General features: G+C 43.7%; 1 protein-coding gene across 1 annotated transcript; it reads right to left on the bottom strand.

Moving 5' to 3' along the window:
* Window positions 1-11,069: 11,069 nt before the first annotated feature.
* On the bottom strand, window positions 11,070-23,267 carry TAGLN3 (transgelin 3). Its single transcript, XM_049875916.1, has 5 exons — window positions 22,864-23,267; window positions 22,389-22,570; window positions 21,178-21,352; window positions 12,758-12,860; window positions 11,070-11,372 (listed from the first exon to the last, which is right to left on the bottom strand). The coding sequence occupies exons 2-5, from the start codon at window positions 22,566-22,568 to the stop codon at window positions 11,231-11,233; spliced, it is 600 nt and encodes a 199-aa protein (XP_049731873.1). The 5' UTR covers window positions 22,569-22,570; window positions 22,864-23,267; the 3' UTR covers window positions 11,070-11,230.
* Between the last annotated feature and the right edge of the window lie 1,760 nt (window positions 23,268-25,027).

Raw genomic sequence — 25,027 nt, 5'->3', positions numbered from 1 at the left:
ACTCACCCACCAAGATGTGCAGACAAGGGGTAAGGGAAGGCAGCTTCATGGAGCTCCTGGCAGGAGACAGAGCACCTGGTAACCATCAATATACACTTTCCCACCCCCCACCCTTCTTCCTCCTGCTTGGTCTCTGCCGACTCCCAGTGGGCCATGGTCACTCACCCAGGGAGGCACCAGCTCCTTGCCACTTGGATTCACCCTGCCCACATTGGCTGGCTCCTTCAATGCCTTTTTTTTTTTTTTGCTGTGGTTGCTTTTCTCAACTTCTTTTGGTTTCTTCTCTCTCTCACCTCCTTCTCTTCCTTTCTCTTGAACACCTGGTTCCGTGTGCCATCTTCGCTCCTTCTTGACAGCCTATGAAGCACCTCTTGGCTGGGGAAATTCTTCCCCAGTCTGCGTCGCCACGTCGGTGGGGTCCCTGGGGGTATTTCTTTTCTTTTTTTTTTTTTTGTCTTTTTCTTCATTTCTTTCCTTCTTTTCCTGTCTTTTGAATACCTGGCACTGTGTGCCATCTCCACCCCTTCTAGACAGACTGTGCAGTGCCTAGCAGCTTGGAAGAAACTTCTTGGTTCATGCCACCAAGCCAGTGGACTCCCTTGGGGATTTTTTTTTCCTTTTCTCAATTTCTTATCTCTCTCTACCACCCTAATTTTCTTTCCTCCTGAACACATGGTGCCGTGTGCCATCTCTGCTTCTTCTAGATGGGCTCTGTAGTGCTGCGCATCTGGGGAGCCACTTCCCCAGCGGGCCATACCACCACATCAGTGGGCTTCCTCGGGGAACATTTTTGTTTTCCTTTCTCTCTTATTTTCTTTTCTCAATTTCTTGTCTCTCTCTACCTCCCTTCCTCACACTTCTCCTGAACACCTGATGCCATGAGACATCTCCACTCCTTCTTGATGGGCTGTGCAATACCACACTGCTGGGGACCCACTTCCAGTGGGCTTCCTTGGGGCACTTTTCTTTTCTGTCTTTCTTCTCCCCCCCTCACCCTGGCTTCTTGTCTCTCTCTACCTCCTTTTCTTACAGTTCTCCTGAAAACCTGGCACCATGTGCCATCTCTGCTCCTCCTGGGCAGGCTTTGCAGCACTGCTTGGCAGGAGACCTGCTTCTGGTAGGCTTCCTTGGAGCTTTCTTTCTTCCCTTTTTCTTTCTTTTTTTTTTTCCCCCTCAGTTTCTTGTGTCTCTATCTCCCTTCATTTACTTCTTCCCAACTACCTGATATCTTTTTTTCTTGGTTTCTTGTCTCTCTCTACATTCCTTCCATTCCTTTCACCCAACCAACTAGCTGCGTGTGCCTTTCTCTCTCTCTTTTTTTAAATTCTAGTTTCTTATCTCTCTCTCCCTTCCTTCCTTTTCTTTCTCCCCGCCACCTAGCTGCATATGCCATATCTGTCCTTTCTTGATGGACTATGCCTCACCACCTGGCTAGAAAGCCACCAGCACTCAGCTTCCCCAGGTCTGTGCCACTCCAAAGACAGGCTGCCTCAGCACTTTTTTTTACTCCTCTTTTTGTTTTTTGTTCTATTTCCTATTTCTCCTCTTTCCCACACTCATTTAGCTCCACACATCACAATCGTCCCCCTCCTACCTATATGCACCATGCGCTGAGCAGCTCACACCCAAGCACCAAAGGCATGGTCTACTGGAACCTGCTCTGCACTGACCCCCCGGGCCTGCCCTGTTGGCCCCAGTACATGCCACCAACAACCCATCTACCCTTCACTAGACCTGCCCTGCTGCACCACAGCTGAGCAACTGGCCCTGCGCATTGGACTAGGTAGTGACAAGTATCATACCCACAGATGAGCAGACAACAAACAATGCCCAGCCCTCCTGCTCAGATTTTTTTTTAATAAAACAAAAAGCAGGAAGAAACAAACAAAAGTACAATCAATGAATGAAGAAAATAACTACTGAATGTCCTGAAGACAGCAGACAACACCAAAACATATTTAAAAAAAAAAAAAGGGCAGAATGGTTCCAGTAGGCATCCAAAATAAAACACCAGATGGCATTCCAGTAGAAGAAAAGGCACTGGAACTAACTGACAAGAACTCAAATCTCTAATATTCAGAGCTATCCAAGAGTTGAAGGAAAAAGCAGACAAAAATGAGGGAAAAAAAAATGACAAAATCAAGGAAAAGACAGGCAGACAAAACAATGGAAGAATTCAGGAAAATAATATAGTAACAAAATGCCAAAATAAATTCACAACTAGAAATCAAACAAAAACAGCAATTAGAGATCCAAAAGATAAACAAGATTTCAGAAATGGACAGTGACATAGGCGATTTGAGGAGCAGGTTTGAAACAATGGAAGACAGGGTCAGTGAAATTGAAGATTCTTGTATACCACTTTGAGGAAAAATCAGAGAAAAGAGCAAAAAGAAATGAAGAAATCCTGAGAATAATGTGGGATACAATCAAAAGCAAAAATTTGCAAGTGATCAGAGTTCCAGAATGGGGGAGAAAACTGAAAACACCAGAGCGGATCATTGAAGAATTGTTGACAGAGAATTTTCCTAATGTAAAGAAAGATTTTTTTTTAAAGAAAGATGAAAAGCTTACCGTCCAAGAAGCTTAAGAAACCCCATATAGGATAGACCCCAAAAGAAAATCACCAAGCCATACCATAATCACACTAGCTAAAACCAAGGACAAAGAAATAATCCTGACAGCAGCTCAAGAAAAACAAAAAGTCACATACAGAGGGGAAAAAATAAGACTAAGCTCTGATTACTCAGCAGAAACCATGCAGGCAAGAAGGCAAGGGAATGACACATATAAAACTTTTAAAGAAAAAAATTGCCAACCAAGAGTAATATACCCTGCAAAACTTTCACTCAAATATGAAGGTGAAATTAGCACATTTCCAGATAAATAGAAATTAAGGGAATATGTAAAAAGCAAACCAAACAATAATTATTAAAGGGTATACCTCAGCTTGAGAACAAACAACATCAGATGACAGCCGGGATCTAGGAAGGAAAACTGCATCAGCCAGATACCAACCTAGGTAATGAACTCTCAAGAATTAATCAAAACTAAAAGATTTACAACAGGGAATCAGAGACATTAATCTGTAAATGACAAAAACAGAACAATAATAGAGAGAATAAACAATGTAGGAATAAAACTTTCAAATGGAGAGGAAAACAAGGCAATGCCAAATAATAAAAGACTAGTTCACACTTAAGAAAATAGGGATAAATTTTAAGGCAAACACAAAAAGTTAACAAACCTACTCATCAAAATAAAGAGGAAAAACAGTCTCAGTAAACACAAAATCTACAAAAACAAAAGAAATGGAAAAAAAATTCACGAACAAAAGGTCTTCAGCACTGGACAGTAAGGGGAACAAAGAAAATGTCAGGACCACAAAAAAAAAAAAAACTACAAAATGACAGCAATAAACCCACACCTATCAATAATTGCACTGAATATAAATGGCCTAAATGTATCCATAAACAGACAGAGTGACAGAATGGATTAAAAAACAGGATCCATCAATATGCTGTCTAGAAGAGACACACCTTAGAAACTAAGACATAAATTTATTAAAAAATCAAAGGATGGAAAAGCAAACAGCTACCAGAACAGAGGAGGAGTGACAATACTGATCTCAGATAAAATAGACTTTAAAACAAAATCCACCATAAAAGACAAAGAAGGGCATTATATAGTGATTAAAGGGACAATCCATCCTGATGACATAACCATAATAAATATCAATGCACCCAGTGATGGGCCTTCAAAATATAAAACAAACTGTTAAACAGCACTGAAAAGAGAAATTGACAGGTCCACAATAATAGTAGGATACTTCAACACACCACTCTTGGTAAAGTACAGAACACCTAGAAAGAAACTCAGAAAAGATAGAGAAGATCTAAAGACCACAGTCCTCCAACTTGAACTCGTAGACATGTATAGAACACTCTGCCCAACAGCTGCAAAGTGCACAGTCTTTTCCAATGCACATGGAACAGTCTTCAGAATAGACCACATCTTAGGCCACAAAGCAACCCTCAACAAAATCCAAAACACTGAGATAATACAAGGTATCCTCTCTGACCACAATGCCATCAAAATAGAAATTAATAATGGGAAGAGCAAGGAAAAATAAATCAGTTACATGGAAACTGAATCACACCCTGCTTAAAAACCACTGAGTAATAGAAGAAGTCAAAGACGGAATAAAAAGTTCCTAGAATCAAATGAGAATGAAAACACATCATACCAAATCCTTTGGGACACAACAATTGACAGAGGTTAATTTATAGCAATAGATGCACACATCAAAAAGGAAGAAAGAGACAAAATCAAAACATTAGCTATACAACTCGAAAAAATAGAAAGAGAACAGCAAAAGAAGCCCACACCCACCAGAAGAAAGGAAATAATAAAGATCAGAGCAGAAATAAACAAAATAGAGAACAGGAAAACAATAGAAAGAATCAACAAAACTGGAAGTTGGTTCTTTGAAAGGATCAACAAAATCATCAAACCACTGGCCAAAATGAGAAAAGAAAAACAGGAAAGGACACCAATAACCCAAATAAGTAATTAAATGAGGGACATTACAATGGACCCAAATGAAATAAAAAGGATCATAACACAGTACTATAAAAAAAAAACTATACTCCAACAAACTTGAAAACCTAGAGGAAATGGATAAATTTCTAGAAAAACACTATCTACCCAAACTAACACAAAATGATGTTGAAAATCTGAACAGACCCATAACAAGAGAACAGATTGAAAAGGTAATAATAATAAAAAAAAAAAACTCCCAACAAAAAAGCCCTGGCCCAGGTGGCTTCACAGGAGAATTCTACCAAACATTCAGAGAAGGGCTTTCACCGGTACTACTCAAACTATTTCAGAACACAGAAAAGGGATACTTCTGGATTCATTCTACAAAGCCAGCATAACCCTGATACAAAAACAAGGCAAAGACACCACAGAAAAAGAAATTACCAACCAACAATCTCTCATGAATATAGATGCAAAAATTCTCAACAAAATTCTAGCCAATAGACTTCAATATCATATCAAAAAAATAATAACTCACCATGACCAAGTAGGATTTATACCAGGTATGCAAGGATGGTTCAACATTAGAAAATAAATCAACATAATCCACCACATAAAATAAAAGAATTACATGATCATCTCAATCAACAGAGAAAAGGCATTCGACAAAGTCCAACACCCATTCCTGATAAAAGCTCTCAATAAAGTAAGTATAGAAGGAAAATTCCTCCACATAACAAAAGACATTTATGTAAAATCAGGAAACCCTGGTGGCATAGTGGTTAAGAGCTACAGCTGCTAACCAAAAGGTTAGCAGTTCAATTCCACCAGACACGCCTTGGAAACCCCATAGGGCAGTTTACTCTGTCTTATACAGTCGCTATGAGTCGGAATCGACTCAACAGCAATGGGTTTGGGTTTTTTTTTTTTTTTTTGGTAGACAAAACAGCCTACAACACTTTTAATGAAGAGAGGTTGAAAACATTCCCCTTGAGAACAGGAACTAGACAAGGATGCCGTTTATCACCACTCCTATTTAACGCTGTGCTAGAAGTCCTAGCTAGAGCAATAATGCAAGAAAAAGAAATACAGGACATCCAAATTGGTAAGGAAGAAGTAAAACTGTCCCTATTTGCGGATGATATGATACTATACATAGAAATCCCAAAAGATTCCATGAGAAAACTATTGGAACTAATGGAAATATTCAGCAGAGTAACAAGATATAAGATAAACATACAAAAATCAGTTGGATTCATATACACCAATAAAGAGAACGATAACAAGCAAATCAGGAAAACAATGCCGTTTAATAGCTCTTAAGAGATAAAATACTTAGGAATAAATCTAACCAGGGATATAAAAGACCTATACAAAGAAAACAAAAGACTACTGCAAGAAACCCTTCAGCTAAAGATTAGACAGGCCTATAAAACAAAATGAGATTAAAGGGGTACACCAGCCCAGGGCCAAGGAAGCAGAAGGCAGGAGGGGATAGGAAAGTGGATAATAGGGAACCCGTGTGGAGAAGGGAGAGTGTTGACATGTCAGGGGGTTGGTAGCCAATGTCACAAAAAAAGTATGTACCAGCTGTTCAATAAGAAACCAGATGTTCTGTAAACCTTCATTTAAGTACAATAATTATAAAAAAGGAAAAAGAGGAAGACCTTCAACGAGACGGATTGACACAGTGACTGCAACAATGGGCTCAAACATAGCAACCATTGAGAATGGCACAGGATCGGGCAGTACTTCATTCTGTTGTACAACAGGGTCTCTGTGAGTTAGAACCGACTTGCCTGCACCCAATGACATAAGACAATTCTTTATATATGTTAAGGACTCAATAAATTCTTGTTGATTGGTTGGTTGACAGGAATGGTTTTCGGATCATTGTATGTCTTCAGCATATAGATGGACAGTTTTTGAATGAATGAATGAATTAATAGACTACTACATAAAGAAATTATCAGTTAATGACGTCTTAGGAAGAATTAGCAGAATAGCCATGAAATAGACAGGAATAGGAAGGAATGAGCACTGCTCTGAAAGTCTAGGAAATGGTTTTAAATTCTACTTCCAAATTAACTAGCTAAATGATGTTTCGCATAAACCATTTAATATCTATTCTTCAGTTTTATTGTATATAAAGTGTAAGGCTTGGAATAGGCACTCTACGACTTTTAGAAGATAGAAAGTCAAGGAATGGAACATAGGTTCAAGTTTTACTTGGTGTAAAAGGTTGGGTTCCCAAAGAGCCCATTCAATAAAATAATAATAATAATTCACTCAAATATAGAAAATGGTTCATTCTATATACTTTTGAAAACACACTGAAGTTGCTTAGATATTATTTTATTTAGAATTTTCACACCTGTGTTCTCAAGTAAAATAGGCCTGTAATTTTCTTATTGGGTTTTGGAAACAATGAATTATCCTCGTAAAGTGAGCTGGACTCCATACATTTATCTTTTTCTCATAATTTCTTAAATTTGTCAATATTTCTATCTTTCCTCCACACAAGATAATTTCCTTAGAACACTCTCATCTGTCCCTGTCTTCTGTGCTTCTTCACACTCACAATGTTGGTATTGTCTAGAATTTTAATTTTGGGTTTTTGAGATATACTTTTTTGCTATGCTTAGTTCTTGTTCTCTTAAACAATAAAATTTTCTAACTTAAATTTGCTTTTCCTCACTTCTTATGTCTCCTAGCATCTTCCTGGTAATACATTTTTCTTATCAGAGTGCTTTATCCAATGGTGTTTTCAAAGAGAATCTTTGTGTAGTTAATTGTCTGAGGCCAGGCATATCTATTAATAGTTCTGTTGTATTGGCCTTAAAAAAATCAATTAGCTAGATAGAAAGGTCTATGCTCAATTTTCTTTTCCTTCAGAACCTTAAAAAATTACTGCATGTGTCCCTGGCTACTGTTGAGAAGTTCAGTGATCTACTTTTACCATTTCGACTCTTTGAGAGTTTTCTATTTAGTTTCAATATTCATACACTTCACTAGATTATTTTCCAGTGAACACTCTTACCATTTATTTTTTGCCACTTTATGAGATTTTAAAACTGAGTTCTTACATCTGTATTTTAGGAAATCTTCAAAATTATTTCTTCAAACATTCCCTCCCCTACACTGATTTTGCCGTATCCTTTTGAGATTCCGACAACATGATTGTTGACCCATGTAAGTTAACATTTCTTTTGTACCTCTTATCTACTTATGCCTTTTTTTTTTTCTTGGCAGAGTTCCTTGTCTTGGTATTCTAACTTACTAATTTGTTCTTTGTATTAATTCTGCCATTGATCTTTAATTTTTTTATATTCTGTATCTCCAATTTTTTTATTCATAATGGATTATCCTTTCTTCATGTTTTCAATATTTTCTCTTACCATTTTTAGTTTATTTATTAGGCTCATTTTTAATGATTCTTCTATGTGGTCCATGAATTCTACTTCATCTCGTGTAGGTTGCCTAGTTCGTCTTTCAATGGCAGTACCTGTGCTCCTTGTACCTCTCAGGTCTTTCACTTGCTTCCTGTAAGCTCACATTTTCCTGGGGTTATCTGTTGCCTTGACTGCAAATGCAAAGTGGAGAAATGGACAAAAGTCCCAGGCCCTAGACTGTATAGCTTCTGGTGAGTTACGGTAGCTAGAAACATATTGAGGCAGATAGTCTGTGGAATTACAAACTGGACTCTGTTTGCCACTCCTCACCCCAATTCCTGCCCCTAGTTGTTAACCTCAAAATTTTTGACAGCCCCATCTTTAGGTTGTAATCACCTGGGGATGTAAGGGTGGGGGCAGGCTGAGTGGGTGGGTGGGATGGGGACTGCAGTAGGAAATGCTCAGGGGCTGCTCAGTCTACCCACGCTCTGATCACCTGCTCCTTACTCCAGCTGGGACCTGGCACTGCCTTGGATGGAGCAGGCTGCATCCTGCTCGCTCTGAAATGAAGGTTCTGCTTTTCTTGCCTCTTGGTGTCTCTAGTACAGCAATGATGGAGCCAGTGCAACGTGGAGGACATAACAGGGTGTGGCCTGAAAGCTTTCTTCCAAACTATTCCCACTCTGGAGGTGGCTATTTCCCATACTAGCCTTCACCAGTCTCCAACAGGGGCCAAACCACTTTCTATCTCTCCGTGAATTTCCTCCCAATTTTATTTCACTTCTTTGGAAACATCTAACTCCCTCTCTTACTCTTGTGGCAAGTCCAAGATAAGGTTTAAGGAAAGAATTCAGCAGCCGTGTTTGTGCAACATTTTTCCAGGAATGGACAATTCACCAGTGGCTTTTAAAGGGGCACTCAGTTTTTTAGGACCCTAGAGAATACATTAAGCCCTTTAGGTCACCTACAGACTAATTTCTTTTATTGTAATCTTTTTTCTTTTTTAATTTTTTTTTTTAATACGAAAAGTCTTTTTAAAAAATCTTATACCAGACCCAAATATGTACAATAGGTGACACCAGAGTTGCTTTGGTTGATGCAGGAGTGGCGGTTCCATGGTTCTCCCTAGACCCCTTGTCCCCATGGTGATTCCATAGAAAGCTCCACAGAAGCCTAGAACTGCAAAGAACACAGTCTGAAAACCACCATCCAAGCAATTTAGAGGGTTTTTTTATATTTTCTTGTTAAATAGTAATTCATTCATTACATGGAAGGGGGACCATATTTCCTTTCTTACTAAATGCATCACTTCGTTTCATGTTTCTACTGGTAGGATAGGATAAGAGGAATTGGTGGTACCCAGACTTATTTTACCTCTTAATATTTCTGTGGATGAGGAAATCTTAAAAATCTATCCTGACTTAGCTAGAGCTCAATTTTAGTCAATATCCAAGAGTTTTAGCAGTTTAGATCCTAAGAACCATTTTAGAAGAGTAATCTGTATTATAACTCCTGACTGATGAAGAAACTGTATAAATGTCAGCATCAGGCCAGGATCTGGTCTGTAGGGGGAAGATTATTGCTAGATGTCATGGATTGAATTATGTCCCCCCAAAAAATGTATCAACTTGGTTAGGCCATGATTCCCAGTACTGTGTGGTTGTCCTCCATTTTGTGATTGTAATTTTATGTTAAGAGGATTAGGGTGGGATTGTAATACCACCGTTACTCAGGTCACCTCCCTGATCCAATGTAAAGGGAGTTTTCCTGGGGTGTGGCCTGCACCACCTTTTATCTCTTAAGAGATAAAAGAAAAGAGAAGCAAGCAGAGGGTTGGGAACCTCATACCACCAAGAAAGCAGTGCCGGGAGCAGGCGTATCCTTTGGACCGGGGGCTCCTGCACAAAGAAGCTCCTAGTCCTGGGGAAGACTGATGAGAAGGCCAACAGAGACAAAAAGCCTTCCGCTGGAGCTGACACCCTGAAATTACTTTACTGTGATAATATAAATTTCTCTTTGTTTAAGCCATCTATCTACCTGTGGTATTTCTGTTATAGCAGCACTAGATGACTAAGACACTAAGACACTAGAGAAGTGAAAACTGATCACTCAGGCATCAACCCACTCATCCATTCCGTAGACCACTCATCCATCTACCCGTTCTGTCTGTCCATCCATCAGATTCTTCCTGGGCATCTATGTGAGAGATTCTTAAGAACTGGGGCTTTGTCTTGCTCATTCGTGTGTCCTCTACTGGATCTAGCTTATCACGCATAAAGTAGGTGCTCATATCCAGCACTCGTGTGTCAGCTGTTCTTACCATGATGATTTGTGTGTTGTTAGGATGCTGGAAGCTATGCTACCAGTATTTAAGATACCAGCAGGGTCACCCACAGCAGACAGATTTCAGTGGAGCTTCCGGACTAAGACAGGCTAGGAAGAAAGACCAGTAGTCTACTTCCAAAAACTAGCCAGTGAAAATCCTATGGATCACAACAGAATATTGTCCAATATAGTGCAGGAAGATGAGCCCCCTAGGTTGGAAGGCGCTCAAAATACACAGTAGCTGCAACAATGGACTTGAGCATAAAACGATAGTGAAGATAGTGCAAGACTGGGCAACGTTTCCTTTTGTTGTACATGGGTCGCCATGAGCTGGAGTTGATACGATGGCAACTAAGAACAAAAGGTATTCAAATAATTTGTGGGGTCAAAGACCTTGTTCTTCAACTCATGGCCTTGGGCTTTAGAGTGGGCAAAACTATTCCTAAACTTTCTGTTACCAAAATGAACATTCAAGTACCAAAACGAACATTATCAACATGTAAGAGCATTCACCTAGCTAACCTATATTTCTACAACCATAGTTTAAGAGTATTTACACCTTGCTGGTCTCTTGAGCAACAGAAAAAACAGCCCTGCCTGCGAAGGCCCTAAGAAAATTATGAACTTTACACTCTACGACACACGGCTAAAGTGTTTATTAGGTGTGTTCTATAGTGGGGGAGGGAAATTGTTGGCAAATAAATAAGTAAATAAATAATCCAACAAACAAAGACTTGTGGGCCAAAAAGGAGCTCAGGAGGAGGAAGGAAGCGGAGTCTTTGCATAGTTCTAAATGAACTGAAGGGGGCAGCGGTAGGCAACGTGGATTCTCAGCGGAAACGCAGCACTCGCAAATGCCAAGGACAGGAGCCTTTGAGAAAGAGGAGGAGGTCGGAAGGTGACTATTTCTTTTCCATGGAGACCGTGGAGTGGAAGATTCGTCCTCCCTACAGGGGGCGGGACTCGGCGTCTTACATTATCTGCCTGGGCATCCCGTACCCGGTCATGCCCGCCTGGGACGCTCCCTTGTTGCTGCCCATCTGAAGGCCTATTACGTTTTGTCCCTGGCGAAGCTGCTCCTCTGAAAAACCTCTCCGGTTCTGCTGGGCTTTCCTGGGCAGAGGGAGTAAGACGGAATCACGTCATTCTGACAGCGTGCAACCACTTCTTAAGCCTGCTGTGAGACAGCACCAATGAAAAGAACCGGTCTACCAGGAGATGCATGAGTTTCCCACCCTCAGAAGCTCAGACGGCTTTGCAGAGTTTCCAGCAAAGAGTCAATGGCTGCTTCTCTGGGGTCTTCACTCTCAGTTTCCTCCTTTCTCTCCTCTCCTGACTCCTTCCTTTCTCCCCCAGCATTTAGGTCTTTTCAGCCAGCATCTCCTCACCCTCCCCCACGGTGATCTCAAGCTCTTAGGAAAAGGAAAATCAGCTGTTTTTACAAAGCAAGTCAAGTTTTACTCTGTCTTTTAGGGTCACTGTGAGCCAGAATCGACTCAACGGCAATGGGTACAGGTATATATATGTGTGAGTGTGTATATATGTATATACATTCATTGCCATCAAGTCGATCCCAACTCATAGTGACCCTACAGGACAGAGTAGAACTGCCCCATAGAGTTTCCAAGAAGCACCTGGTGGATTCGAACTGCCAACCTTTTGATTAGCAGGCATAGCGCTTAACCACGAGGCCACCAGGGTTTCCATATATGTATATATACATATGTATGTATCATAGGGGATTACTAACAGATGGAAATAAAACCAAGGTTTCAACTGGCCAATATCTAGGAGATTTTCAGAGCAAGTTCCTTTAAAATAACACAAACAGGTACTTTTCTATAACTGCTAAGAAGAAGAAATGTGACTCAGGACAATAGACAGTAATGATCTACTACCAGGCGCTCTTTTCTCTTCATTCATCATTAAGCTATTGAGTTTGCGTTTAAGCCCTTCCTCCACACACATGAGAATTCACTTTGGGAAAAGGCCCTTTACTGAGATGGTCACATAATTTATCATCCAGCCCAGGGCACTTTTGAGAGTGAAAGAGGGTACTATTAATAAATATGTTGGGACAACAGGCACTAATCAGGGCAAATAGGACATGTGGTCACCCCAATATTTACCCTTCATTAAGTATAATTTTTTTTTTTTTGATAGATTTAGGGCTGTTCAGGTCACAATAAAACTGAGTTTAGACATCAAGTCACCTCTAAGTAAGGCCATCCAGTCCCTCAAGTCTCAGGAGAAATGAAGCCCAGCCCGAGCTTGAGGATCAGCTTTTCTCATAGAAAAGGACAAAGCACTCTACCCTGGGTGGGATTTTGGTGTGAATGGCAACACTGGTCTCTCCTTGCTCTGAGGGGCTCTATTGGGTGGACATGCTTACTCCAAGGGGTTTTGGGTAGAAATAGCTTGTGGGAGCTCCAAGTCTTCAAACTCTGCCTCTGTTTAAAACTGTCCTCTGTTCCAAGGGGCAAGGAAGGGTTTCTTACCTGTGAAACCAGGATGGCTCTCCCCGGTAGCAGCCATCGTCCTTGGTGACTGCAACACTCCCTAGAGCCATCAGGGTTCTCTGCACAGCGGCCATGTCCTTCCCTAGAAGCCAACAAAGGGATCAAAGCCAAACATGTGTTAGATCCAGGGGCTCTGGGAGAAAAGGACTGGACCTTCACCAAGGAAGTTCTGATAGAAGGCTACTGTAATTAAAATCAGGGGAGGCACCATCAACCACTTATCAATGTGTCCCTAAAATGATCATAGACAAACTTTTTACAAAGGAATAAAAAATATCCTGATTAATTACTCTCTACACAGAATTATTATTATTATTATTTTTTACACAGAATATACCTGAGATATCCAGTTTCTAACCCATTCATAATTGCTGTATGACTAGAACATTCCAAACACCTAGCAGTGCATATACAGGTAGGTGCCTGCACTGAGCAGATGACTTCGCCTTGATTGTATCTACAAGCTGTGGTGAGAGCAGGTCCTGTGGGTGGGCTGGCATTGTGGTCCTGCAGAAAAGTAATGGTTCCTCAGGACTGAAAAGAGAAAAGAAAGCTGGAGAGGAGTTGGTTGGGTGGGTAACTCTGTGTCAACCCCCAAGTTGTTTTTCTCTTTTACTTTATCTGGGTTAAAAGGGTCTAAAACCATCCATGTGCATGAAATTGAGTATTCACTAGGCTATTCAGGCCACAGGCTGGGAAAAGAAAGAAAAGCAAATCAACATAGAAAGCACTCAAGCTGACACAAATGATAGGCTCTTAATTTGCGCTGCTCGAAGGGAGTTAAACGGAGAGAATAGACAATTGCTTTGTGTGTGAATGAGAGAAGAAAGAGAAAGCAAAGGGAAGACACGGAGGGAGAGAGAGACAGAGGAAGAAAGAGGGGCAGGGAGAAAGCGAGTGAGAAGTGTGGGGTGCCCCCTCCCACAATGAGAGGGGGGATCACTGTTACCTGAGAAGCCCAGTGACCCTCACACAGGGAGAAGGCAATTGGGCCCCACAAGTCAGCCTTCTCCTCTCACCGTTTTTTCTTCTCTCCCTTCCTGGTGACTGATGTACCCTGGACTGGGAAAGATGCTACTGTGTGATTAGCCCTGCAATTTAGCAGCAGACCAAAGGTCTGTGAAAGGCCCAAGTTTGGAGTGCAAAAGCCAAAAATCACAGGGTCAAAAGGAAGGCAGCATTCAGCCTGATGAGGAGCTGTGAAGGAAAAGGGCAAATATGAAAAGGCGTTCTTTAGCCAGAGTGAACCATCTGCATATCTCTAGCTGGGCCTGGGTAGCTCAGCCACCAGGGAATACAGAATTACAGGGAGAGGCAGATGGAAAGTGAGAATGGTGTATGAACTGTAACAAAACAACAATTAAGGCCCACAAAGGAAGTCCAGTCCAAGATGTCCATTTATCAAAGAGCAGAGAGAGGCAGACACTCCTTCTTCCCTCTCCTCTCTCCTCCACTCCCACACCCACCCCCCACATTAACCACAGAGTGATTTCCTGAATCCTGGGACCCTGTGGGATTGGTTGATGGATACAGGGTTGAACTCTCAATGAAGAGAGCCCCAGATTCAAGAAACAGCTGGGATGGTGGAGAACAGAGTATCTGGGCAACACATGCTTGGGGACACACACAAAATACTGACAAGATGATAGGAAACACAAGTGGTTGTCAGATGACTCTTCTGTTCTCCAGATGAAAAGCATTTCTGTAATTGTGATTGTATGACAGGATAAAATAACAAAAGCTAAACTGCTCATATCACCACCAAGTGTAACATCTGCCTAGTTGTGGTGCCTTCAAATCTGTGCAAGCAGAAATAATAGCTGAACACAGTCTGCTTTGGAGTGGGGTTACTCAAACTTCTCAGATTACTTAAGAGAGTGGGGCAAGGGGATCTCTTTTAAAATATGAATTTCTAGGTCAGTCCCCTGATTCAGTAGTACTGAGGTGGGGGCTGGGAGTCTTTATTTTTAATAAGCTCCCCAGGTGATTCATACCATCAGGTGAGTTTGAGAAACATGGGTCTAACCGAGTGACTCCCAAACTAGACAGATCATCAGAATTACCCAAGAATCTTAAAAAATCCAGACTCTGGAACAATCTCCTGAGGTGATTCTGATGCAGCCAGATGAGCAGTCAAGCACTTCTCCAATACTCTGGTTTTCGATTTTTTAAAACATCACCATGTGTGGCATGTGATAAGTACTAAATATTTGTTAAGCAATAACTCCATCCTTCAGAGATATCTTTCACAAAGTCAAATAAGTAAAAGCAATAATTAGAAGGGCCCTGGTCCGCGTTAGGAGTTAGCCCAGAGCCCTGGTGGCTTGGGATCTCTCTGCTCCCTGCAAGTCGCCCCTGGATCCCCCAGCGGATCCATCGGGCAGTTTGGAAACGACTGCTCATGGCCATTCTTTCAAGACAACAAAGAAGCAGCAGTTCTAAAAGGAGAACCAAGTAGCTGTTGGGAATTTTCTAAATGCAGGGATAGCAAATGAGACTGAGTCCTGCTGGTGATCTAAGGAGACCATTGACCATAAGGGAAGTGACACATGAAAGAGGAAGAGACAGGTTTTCACTGACACAGCTCCGAAATGTAATCAGCTACCTGGATTCTGATCACCCTACCATGAGAGGAGGCCAGTGTTAGACTTCAAGTTTTGAAAAGAGCTGATGGCGAGTATATTTCCCAACCTCACCCGGCAAACCTTTTCAGAGTTTCAGACAGCAACGAACACTTTTACTTGACAGTAAAGTACTCCAAAGCAATGTTTCCCAAAGTGTAGTCCTGCACCCCAAACTGCTAAATTATAATCTCTGAGAGAGGGGCCAGGAGTTCTGCATCCCCCCTCTCCCAGGATCCTTAATGCCAGTAAAGTTAGTGCTATCACCTTAAAGATATTTGACAAGGATTTTGTTCTCTTAAATTTGTTTGTTACTTCCAGAATATCTTATGCCTGTCTTTGGAAAGAAAATATAAACAAACATAAAGGGTAAAATGGAAAAAAAAAAAGGCAAAAGAGAAGTCATCTGAGTGGGAAAAGTCAGATTGAATACTCTCTATTTTCTATTTCTACTTTAATACTAAAAACCAGTCTTTCAGTCAAAATTGCTTGTTTCAGTGGTACTTGTATTTTGTATCAGCCTTGAGTCATCCTTGTGACTTATGGAATACTAGCCTTTTTCATCTTCCTGAGAGTTACGGGGAAGGCAAGCAGTAGTTGAAGAAAACATTCCTTATTTTCCTGAATAATAACTTCAGCAGAGTCCTCAACCCTCCACTGCAGGTAGAGAAAAAAATTTCTATTGTCAAGAGAAAAATGTCAGAGGATCAGCTGAGCTTGCTCTGTGGGTTTGGTGAATTTCCGTTGTTTGCCTTTTGGTCTAAGGAAAGAGAAAGTCTGTAGGGTCGTGGTTCTCAGAGTGGGGTCCTCAGATTAGCAGAATCGGCACCACCTGGGAACTGGTGAGAAAAGCAAATTCCAGGGTCCCACCCCAGACCTAATACCTCAGAAACTCAGGGTAGGGGGGCAGCAATCTCTTTTTTAACAAGCTCTGCCGGTGATTCCGATGCCCTTGAGTTTGAGAACCACCACTGAAGGAGAAGCCCGGTAAACAAAATCGCCAGCAATGAAAGCTAGTTTGACAAGAGAAGAAAGCTTCAAGCAGCAGACAGTTGTGATGTTGAAAGTCACAACCTGCACCTTACGCTCTCCCAAAACTTCTCTCAAACTGGTGAAACGTCACTTCTGTTGTGGTTGTTGAGGAGTGACACATATAGTGACACCTTCTAGAAAATGTATTTGAACTTTTCAGGCACTCCATCCCCCATGCAAACCTCACTTTAGCGCCCAGCTGTCAAGGACAGGTGAGTAGGGAGGTGTGCCAAAACCATGTGTTGATGCTCCTTTTCATCAGGATGGTGATGGTTCCATTTGATTGGCCTCTGAGTCTTGCCTGCTCAGACTTTCTAGAATTCTAAGTGTCTAATGCTTGCCATATGGTTATGCAAAGAGACCACAAGATCAGTTCCTGAAGAACTTATCATCGGGAGAAAGATGCCAACATTTATGAGGTGTCTATTAGTCAGGCATTGTGTTAGGCATTTTGCACCTTTAATCCTTTCAGGGAAGAATCCTATGAGGGAAGCGCTAGATCTGTTTACAGAAAAGGGAAGTGAGGCTCCAAGAAGCTAAATACCATCACTTAAACACACAGCTTCACATCGCTAAAGAAGAGTTTTAGCTCACCTGCCTGACTCCAAAACTTTCCACTGTACCCGAATCCTCTGGGTCTGCAATTGGTAAAACAAACATAATGAAAGGCATCAAGGGCAATGAGCACAAAGGAGAAAAATCCCATATGGTGGCCCATAAAGCTGACACTCCTTACTGGAGAATAATAGATGAGGTGAAGGTACCACAGATGACAGCAAGGACAAAGATCATCCAGGCAACCTTATCAACTCCTATATGAGGCCATTAATAAAGTCCGTTATTTCAAGACAGAGTATGAGAGACCTTTCCTACCTTTCTTCATTTTCTATTAGTGTTGGGAAGGACAAGCTGATGATAATAATAATTTTACATTGCCAGCATTATCAAACTCTACCGTTGCCAGGCACTATGCTAAGCATTTTTAATGCACTATCTCATTTACATCTCACATCAACCCTGTGAAGTAGGTACTATTACCATCCCTATTTTATAGCTGAGGAAACCAAGGCTCAGAGAGGTTAACTGGTAAGTGGTGGAGCAGGTGTTTGAACTAGCCTACGCTCTACTCTTTACTGTAATACCATAAGCTTTCCTTGCAGGCTTTCTGTCCAGATACTTACTAGACCAGAGCACTTACCCTCTCTCTCTCTCTCCCTTTCTCTGTATCACACACACACACCTACACCCACACAAGGCTCTTCCCTTTCTTCTTCCTTCCTTTTTTTTTTCCTTCTCCCTCCTCCTCCATAGAAAAGATGCTGACGTCTTACCCAGGATGCACCAGTGTGCTCTACTCCGAGTCACCAACAGCTGGCACAGCACCACCCTTTCAGGGTACCCATGGCAGATCTGAAAGTAACCTGCCAGGCCATTCACCTTCTCTCATCCAAGAGGAAGACCTCCTCAGTCCTCCACCATTTCTCTAAGTTTTCCCCACTTCTTCCCCGTCATTGAAAAGATCCAGTCATCCTAGCTACCTCCCAGGGCAAACTTCAGCAGCGTTGTCTATAAGGTCCCCACAGTAGGGTTGTTTTTTAGACCATTCAGCCCTGGGTTCCTTTTTAAAGCTCTCGATCTTTTATCCTGATTGCCTCAGTGTCCAACCCAAATAGTTCACCTTGCATCTAAAAGGGGTTTCAGTTTAGTGGATCCATTTGGAGGTTGTGCCTATCTGAATAAAGGATGTTTGGATGAGAAGGCATTTCACAAGCCTGGGTCCCTGCAGCTTTACAGGTCTGCCTCGTAAGAGAAGCATGGGGAGCCACTGGGCAGCTGTGGGCAAGCTGAGCCCTATTTGGGAAGAAGGTGCAGAACAAGGAAGATGAGTGACAGGGCGTTGACTAGACAGACTGAGAGCTGTAGGTCATGTAAAGCCTGCAGATGAGGAAGAGATGTACCCAGGAAAGAGGGCTGGAGCCAAGGCAGCCACAGCTACCACAATACCCCAGGGGAGGAAACGAGGAATTATGTGAGTAAACTGAAATGTGAGGACAGCACCAAGCCCAGAGCCAGCATGTAGGACAGGAGAGAGAATGTGGGGTTAGGCTAAGCAAATGGCTTGTCCAGTAGCTCTGTATACAAACATGTACACGCCTCACATGGCACATAAACTCATGCCAGTCCTGCCCTAAAGTATCTCTTTGATTCCAGCTAATCACATTAAAACTCATGAGCAACCACCCAGCTCTTGCAGAAAAGGCCCCGGCTTTGCTCACTCAGTCCATGTTGCTGTGTTGTGGTTCTCACAGCTGGGCTTGCTCAAGGCCAGCCCTCCAACCCCTCATTCTCTGCTCAAAATGACCCACTTAAGGTTGTTCTTAAGTGTCTGTCAGGGCCTCTCAGGGCTATCAGAAACTCCTGAGCATCCGCTTCCCTATTGCCAATTCTATTACCCCTACCTATCACATGACGTACCTATTGTTCTTCCGTCTACCTGTCAGCCACAGTACCCTTGGAGTGGGTCTTCTTCCTGATTCCCTTTACAACTCCATCTTCTTTCTCCCTGGGGATGAGATCCCTCAGTGTCTGCTTTGTTCCCTTTTTCTGGGAGCATAATCCTGCCTGGAGTCCACCTGTTGACTACTCTATCTCAGGCTAACACAGTCATGCTCATATTTCTTAGTCTCCTTCTTCCTTATATGAGAACTAGCACACTGGGCTGGGGCAGGTGGTGTAGACCTCCACCTACTCTGTTTGACAGAGACCCTATACACCAGACCGCCTTGCTGTGGGCACCTCCTAGGTGTAAAGTGGTCTTTGGAAAAAGAGAAAAGGTAAGTAAGGTATCTTCAGTAAAGGCAGGAATGTCCCTTCAGGGTCCCCACCTCCCAGCTCCCTCTTCTTCCTACACACTTCCTATACTTGCTGTGTCTCACCAGGTCCCGTTCCATTCACACTAACCCCACAGTGCAGGAGCTCTATCCTTCTGCCCCATACAGCCCTGAATCATCCTCCCCCTCATCCTCTTCATCCTAACCAACTAGTCACTGTTCTTAGTCACAGTATGCTCATGGTGTAAGTGAAGGAAACTAAACCCTGGCCAAAGAATAGCAAGAAAGACTAGTTACGGCTCTATTCTTTGGCATCAGAGAGTCTGGGTCGGAGTTCCAGCTCTGCTAATTACTAGCTGTTTGATGTACACCAGTAACCATGGGCAAGCTTCAGTTGCATCCTCCTCGAAAAGGGGAAATTAATAACACCTCATAGGATTGTTAGGAGAATCAACTGACATTACATGGTACAACACAAGTACAATGCCTTTTGCCTGTTGCATTGAGTTGATTCCAACACCTAATGACCCCATGTGAGTCAGAGTAGAACTGTGTTCTATAGAGTTCCCAATGTCTAGTATATAGGAAAATGCAATAAGCAGTCACTCTCTTATTCTCTGGGGGGAGGGGGGGAATCATCATAATTTTGACCTAGAAAGCAGGAACTAAGTCTTGACTGTGACATTTCATTGTGAATTGGAGCCAAGAGTCCATGGAGTCCAACGGTCTGGCCTGAAGTTTTGGATATGAAAGTTTTGAGGTCCTGGCATCACACAAGGCAAGCTCATTGGCATTTGGGATTTGAACCACTTGTCTATGAAGGAAATGGGAGATAACAGCTCTAAACATGACACAGAAGGGTGTGAAGATTAAGGAGGCGATTGTTTCTTCACACGTCTTTTAATAGGATGGTCCTCTGCTAGAAATCCATTTCAGCCATCATCTGAATACCCCTTAAAATACCACTGTCTCTTCATCAGAGGAAAGTTACCCATTCTCACTGTCAGAAGAGCCATTTGACTCACTGCTTTGGGGATCCTATTGGTGGGGCCACTGATGACAGCCAGTGACAATGGGCATGTGAAAGTCAATCTGGCAACCATGCTTGGCCTGGTCTTGCTCTCCCAGTGCCTCAGGCAGGCCTAATTGAGAACACAATTGCATGGATGAACATGCACATTTGGGCTAAAGGGAACACTAGGCACTGTGAGAATTTGTGTCTCAAATTCTCTGAGAATGTCTCCATTCACATCATTTCCCCCAATAATGGTGGACTGTTAAATATGTCCAGAAATGTCATTTGCTTTTTACACCTTTATAAGATTTCATAATCAAACCAATTCACAAATCCAAAAGAAAAAAATCACTTGTCAGGTGATGTGAGCAGAATATGTATCTAGAATATATAGTTACCAAGCTCCCTGATAATGGTTGAACAAAAGGTTGCGATGTTATTTCTCAGAGTGAATGACAAACAGCACCAGCTGGCTTTGTCTACAAGCCTGGCTGCTGGTGAGTCAGAAGCTCTCACCCCCTGCCTCGTTTCTCTCCCAGTAGCTAGGCTCTGTTCTGAAGGAGTATGTTATGGGAGGAGCAAGCAGAATGCAAGGCATCCTGGTAACCATTTTAGCTTCCACTTGGTTGAGCTTCTGCTTATATGTTGGTGTGCTGAACTCGATGAGTGTCCTAGACTGTGTTCCCTTAGAGAGGAGTATGCCTCGTGACAGGGCACCTCTAAGGGGGGGAGGGGCTGACTGTGCCCCAAGGCTGACGGCTGAGAACACGCCCCCAGCCCACCCCAGCACTAAACACACCCGCAGAACAAGGAAGAACACCATGAGTGAGCTGGCTTCACAAAGAGAAGCAGCCAAAGCAGGGGAGGGGAGAACAACGTCAAAGGCAGTGGGCTGTTTACCTTCCCATAGATCCACCGTCTGAAAGATGTCCGTGGTCCTGACGCCGTATGTCTCTGCAGCTTTTAGGAACTGGGAGATTTGCTCCATCTGCTTAAAAGCCATCTTTGACTCTGAGATCTTTGGAATGGGCTCTTGTCCTGGTGGGTATAAACTGTTGATCAGCTTACACAGGACCTGAAAGAGGAGAGGGGAGACAGAATCAATGTGTCCCTTTGTGTTTGCAGGTCACTCACTGGGCACAGCTCACCAGGTTTGGGCAGGGCAAGTCACAGGCCGCAGGAAGGCACAGGCTTGGCACTGTGGCCAGGCTCCCATACCAAACCCTAAAAACCCAGACAACCCCACTCCCACGGCTGCACCTGACCACAGTGGGTCTTGCAGCCGAAAGCCCCCTTCCCTTCTTGGGCCTTCCTTTCCTTTTCTGGGCTAGGAAAAGAATGTTTACAGGTAGGAAATGATGCCGAGTGGGAGGTAGACAGGACCCCAGACTTTCAATGAAGAGGTGAGTTAGTGGCTGGGGGGGTATGCTGTCAAATGATAGAGTCTAATATTATCACTTCTATCTGTGGCTTCCATCACTCATCCCATATGTGCTAATGATGCGTAAAAGAACTGGACTGGGTACCCTTATCCAGCTACCTACAACCCACGCCCTGGGCAACCAGATGGGGGGGCAGTTATGTAACAGTAAATGACAGCCAGCAGCTCCCAGCCTCCCAAACACACAAGCACTTGTTCAGAAAATCAGGTATTAAATAAGGACTCCCTTTAGCTTCATGCGAACTCATCCATTCGAGAGACAGACAGTGAGCAGCCAGGGCCTGGAGAGGGCTGGGAGTGTGCTAGGTCCCCAGCCCTTCCTTTGTTTTACTGTCTAACCAACTCATTCCTCTGGGGAAAGAAAAATCCCCATGCGCTGATGAAACAAGAAGGCTGAGGAGATCATAAAGAAATAGTTCTCTGTAGCGCCATTAGGAAAAGCAGAAGGGCGCTGAATTTGCCAACTATCAGAACGCAGCTGCCATGCATGGGATGGGGGGGGGACCAAGCCTCTAGCTAGGGGATGGTGCAGGGAACCCAGCGGCTCCAACCCGGTAGAAATTAAGGCGCTCCCATCCTCCGTGAGACCGAGCGCAGGCTGGCTCTAAAACAAAGCGCCCTGGAGGTTTCCCAGCCCCCGCCCCGGCAGCAGCGAGGCTGCGGTCCTTACCGTCCCGTCCATCAACCATTTCTGGAAATGCCCCCTGCCCGGGGGCGGGTGCTCGATGTCCTCGGCGCACTGCAGGATGATCCAGTCCACCAGCTTGTTCTCCAGGTCCGCGTCGTACTTCTGCTCGATCTTCTCCTGCACCTCCCGGCTTAAGCCGTAGCTCGGGCCCCGGTTAGCCATCTCTGCAAGACACGAGCGGACACCGCCATCCACACAATAGCACCGCCGCCCCGGGTCCCTGCAGGCTGGACCCGGCTGGGTGAGGGTCTGGCCGGGCAGCCGCCAAGCAGGCAGAAAGCCGGGCGTGGTTTCACTCAAGGAGCCCTGGAAGCCAATGGGGTTTCACTTGCAAATGGCAAAGAAAGGCGCAGGCTGGCGCCAGTGACTCTAGAATAAAAGAATAAGGCCCAGGGGGGCTGGGACCCCCGTCGCAGTCCCGCCTACCCGAGAGCCGAGACAATGCATGAGGACTCACGATCAAGCCTGAAGCCGGAGCAGCAAGGGGTGGGGCGGTGGTCCTCTGGTCCCCCTTCTCAGTGGCACTTTGCAAAGACAGGAACCATGGGAGACGAAAGCGCCTGTAATTAACAGGCAGCGAGGAGGGCTGCCTTGACGTTCAGCTGCTGATGCTGCATCCTGCCTAGGAGAACAGGGCACTGATTCGATTTTCTCAGGGCTGACGAGGGTCAAACCAGGGCTGTTGCTAAGAGCGGCCCCAAAAGCCAGCCCTCTCTGGTGTCAGTCACGCCCGCCCGCCTCCCTCCGGCTGCCAGCTTCTCCCTCAGCTGCACCATTCTTCCTCCCCCTCTGGGGAGCCAGGCCCATTGTCCGCAGGGCCAGCCTACAGCTGCACAGTGGGACTGGGGTCCTCTGGGAGGGCGCAATCTGCCGACTGTCCATCTGTTCAGGGTCGTCAAACCACACTCTTGAGGTCACAGTTGTTCAGGGCGGAGGGGAGGAACTGAGAGCCACAATCATGAATTTGTTAAGCTCTCAGCCCCAAGATTTCACTCTGAAACTTGTGTCCTTGTGGGAAACTTTTGTGGCTCAGTTTAACTTATGCAAGGAATGTAGCTTCTCAGTGCTATTTTAACCGAAAGACACTAACAAGTTTTGTAAATTAAATGGAGCTCAAGATACCGAGGATTCTTTCAATGAAAGGTTTTGATATAGAGGGTAAAGGTTTCATCTGTTCAGTTACAATTAAGGACCGTGAAGGCACACTGACAACTGGGGCAGAGATTGAGTCTCACTGGTGTTGTGTAAGGCTCTGGGTACTCTTCATGACAAAAACATCCAAATATTTGTTCTTTGGTCTTTTTCTTCTCCACTCCACCGCAACAGGTTTTTTGTTTTCAGTTCTTCATTCAACAAATATTGACTGAGTGCTTAAATGTGCCATTAAGGAGCCCTGGTGGTGGAGTGGTTAAAGTACTCTGCCACTAACCGAAAGGTCAGTGGTTCGAGTCCACTAGGTGCTCCTCTGGAGAAAGATGTGGCAGCCTGCTTCCATAAAGATTACATGTTTGGAAACCATACAGGACACTTCTACTCTATCCTACAGGGTCACTGTGAGTCAGAATCCACTCAATGGCAACAGGTTTGAGTGTTTTTGGCTTTAAATGTGCCAAGTAATAGGCTGGGCCCTGGAGATGGGAAGAGGAAAAAAATATAATTCTTGCCCCTAAGATGGATTGACCAACTGACTCAGGCACATTAGATAAAGCCACTCTAGTACATGGGATGGAGCCATGGTGGTGCAGCAGTTAAGAGCTCAGTTGCTAACCAGGAGGTCACAGTTTGAATCCATCAGCTGCTCCTTGGAAACCCTATGCAACAGTTCTACTCTCTTCTATAGGGTAGCTACAAGTTGGAACCAACTCAAAAGCATGTAACAACAAGAATATGGGTTGCTACTTTGTCACTGTGGGAAATTGATTAGAAGCTATGCAGAAAATGACTCCTCAAATAATACATGTATTACAAAAATCTCCTGCTGGGCTGGGGCCCGGACTAATGAAAATTTAGTATATATGTGGATGGTTCGCCTAAGAAAAGGCTTTGTAGTCCATAGTTGAAGGCTTGGGAGAGACCTCTAAAAGACAGAGTTGTGACAGAACCAGGAGGTATTAGGAGAGCGTGGGTCTAGAAAGGAAGGCAACCTGGTTGTGCAGTGGTTAAAGGCTTGGCTGCTAACCAAAAAACCTGCAGTTCAAATCCTCTAGCCGCTCCATGAGAGAAAGATGCGGCAGTCTGCTTCTGTAAAGATTTACAACCTTGGAAACCCTACTGGGCAGTTCTACTCTGTCCTATAGGGTCACTACGAGTTGGACTCGATTCGACCACAGTGAGTTTTTTGGTTTGGGGTCTTGAAAGTGGCAAAAGAAGGGCTGACTAACGGGAGTTTTGATGCCACGTGGAATTGTCATTCGAGGAAGCTCTAGACATGAGAACTATCTCAGGCACAGGGAGCTTAGGGGATAGTTTAGAGCAGGAAAGTTGCCAGCAGAATCTGCAGTCCCTGAGCTGTGTCTTGGGTGGCTGCACCAAGGTCAGGGTCAACCTGAGACGAATAGGGCAGAGATCGCAACAGAAAGCATTTTACTTCCTCCTGGTCTGTAATTGCTCTAAGGAAGATG

This window comes from Elephas maximus, chromosome 1 (genome assembly GCF_024166365.1).
Source record: "Elephas maximus indicus isolate mEleMax1 chromosome 1, mEleMax1 primary haplotype, whole genome shotgun sequence".
In the NCBI taxonomy this organism is placed as follows: domain Eukaryota; kingdom Metazoa; phylum Chordata; class Mammalia; order Proboscidea; family Elephantidae; genus Elephas; species Elephas maximus.
This window is presented reverse-complemented; position numbering and strand designations above follow the sequence as displayed.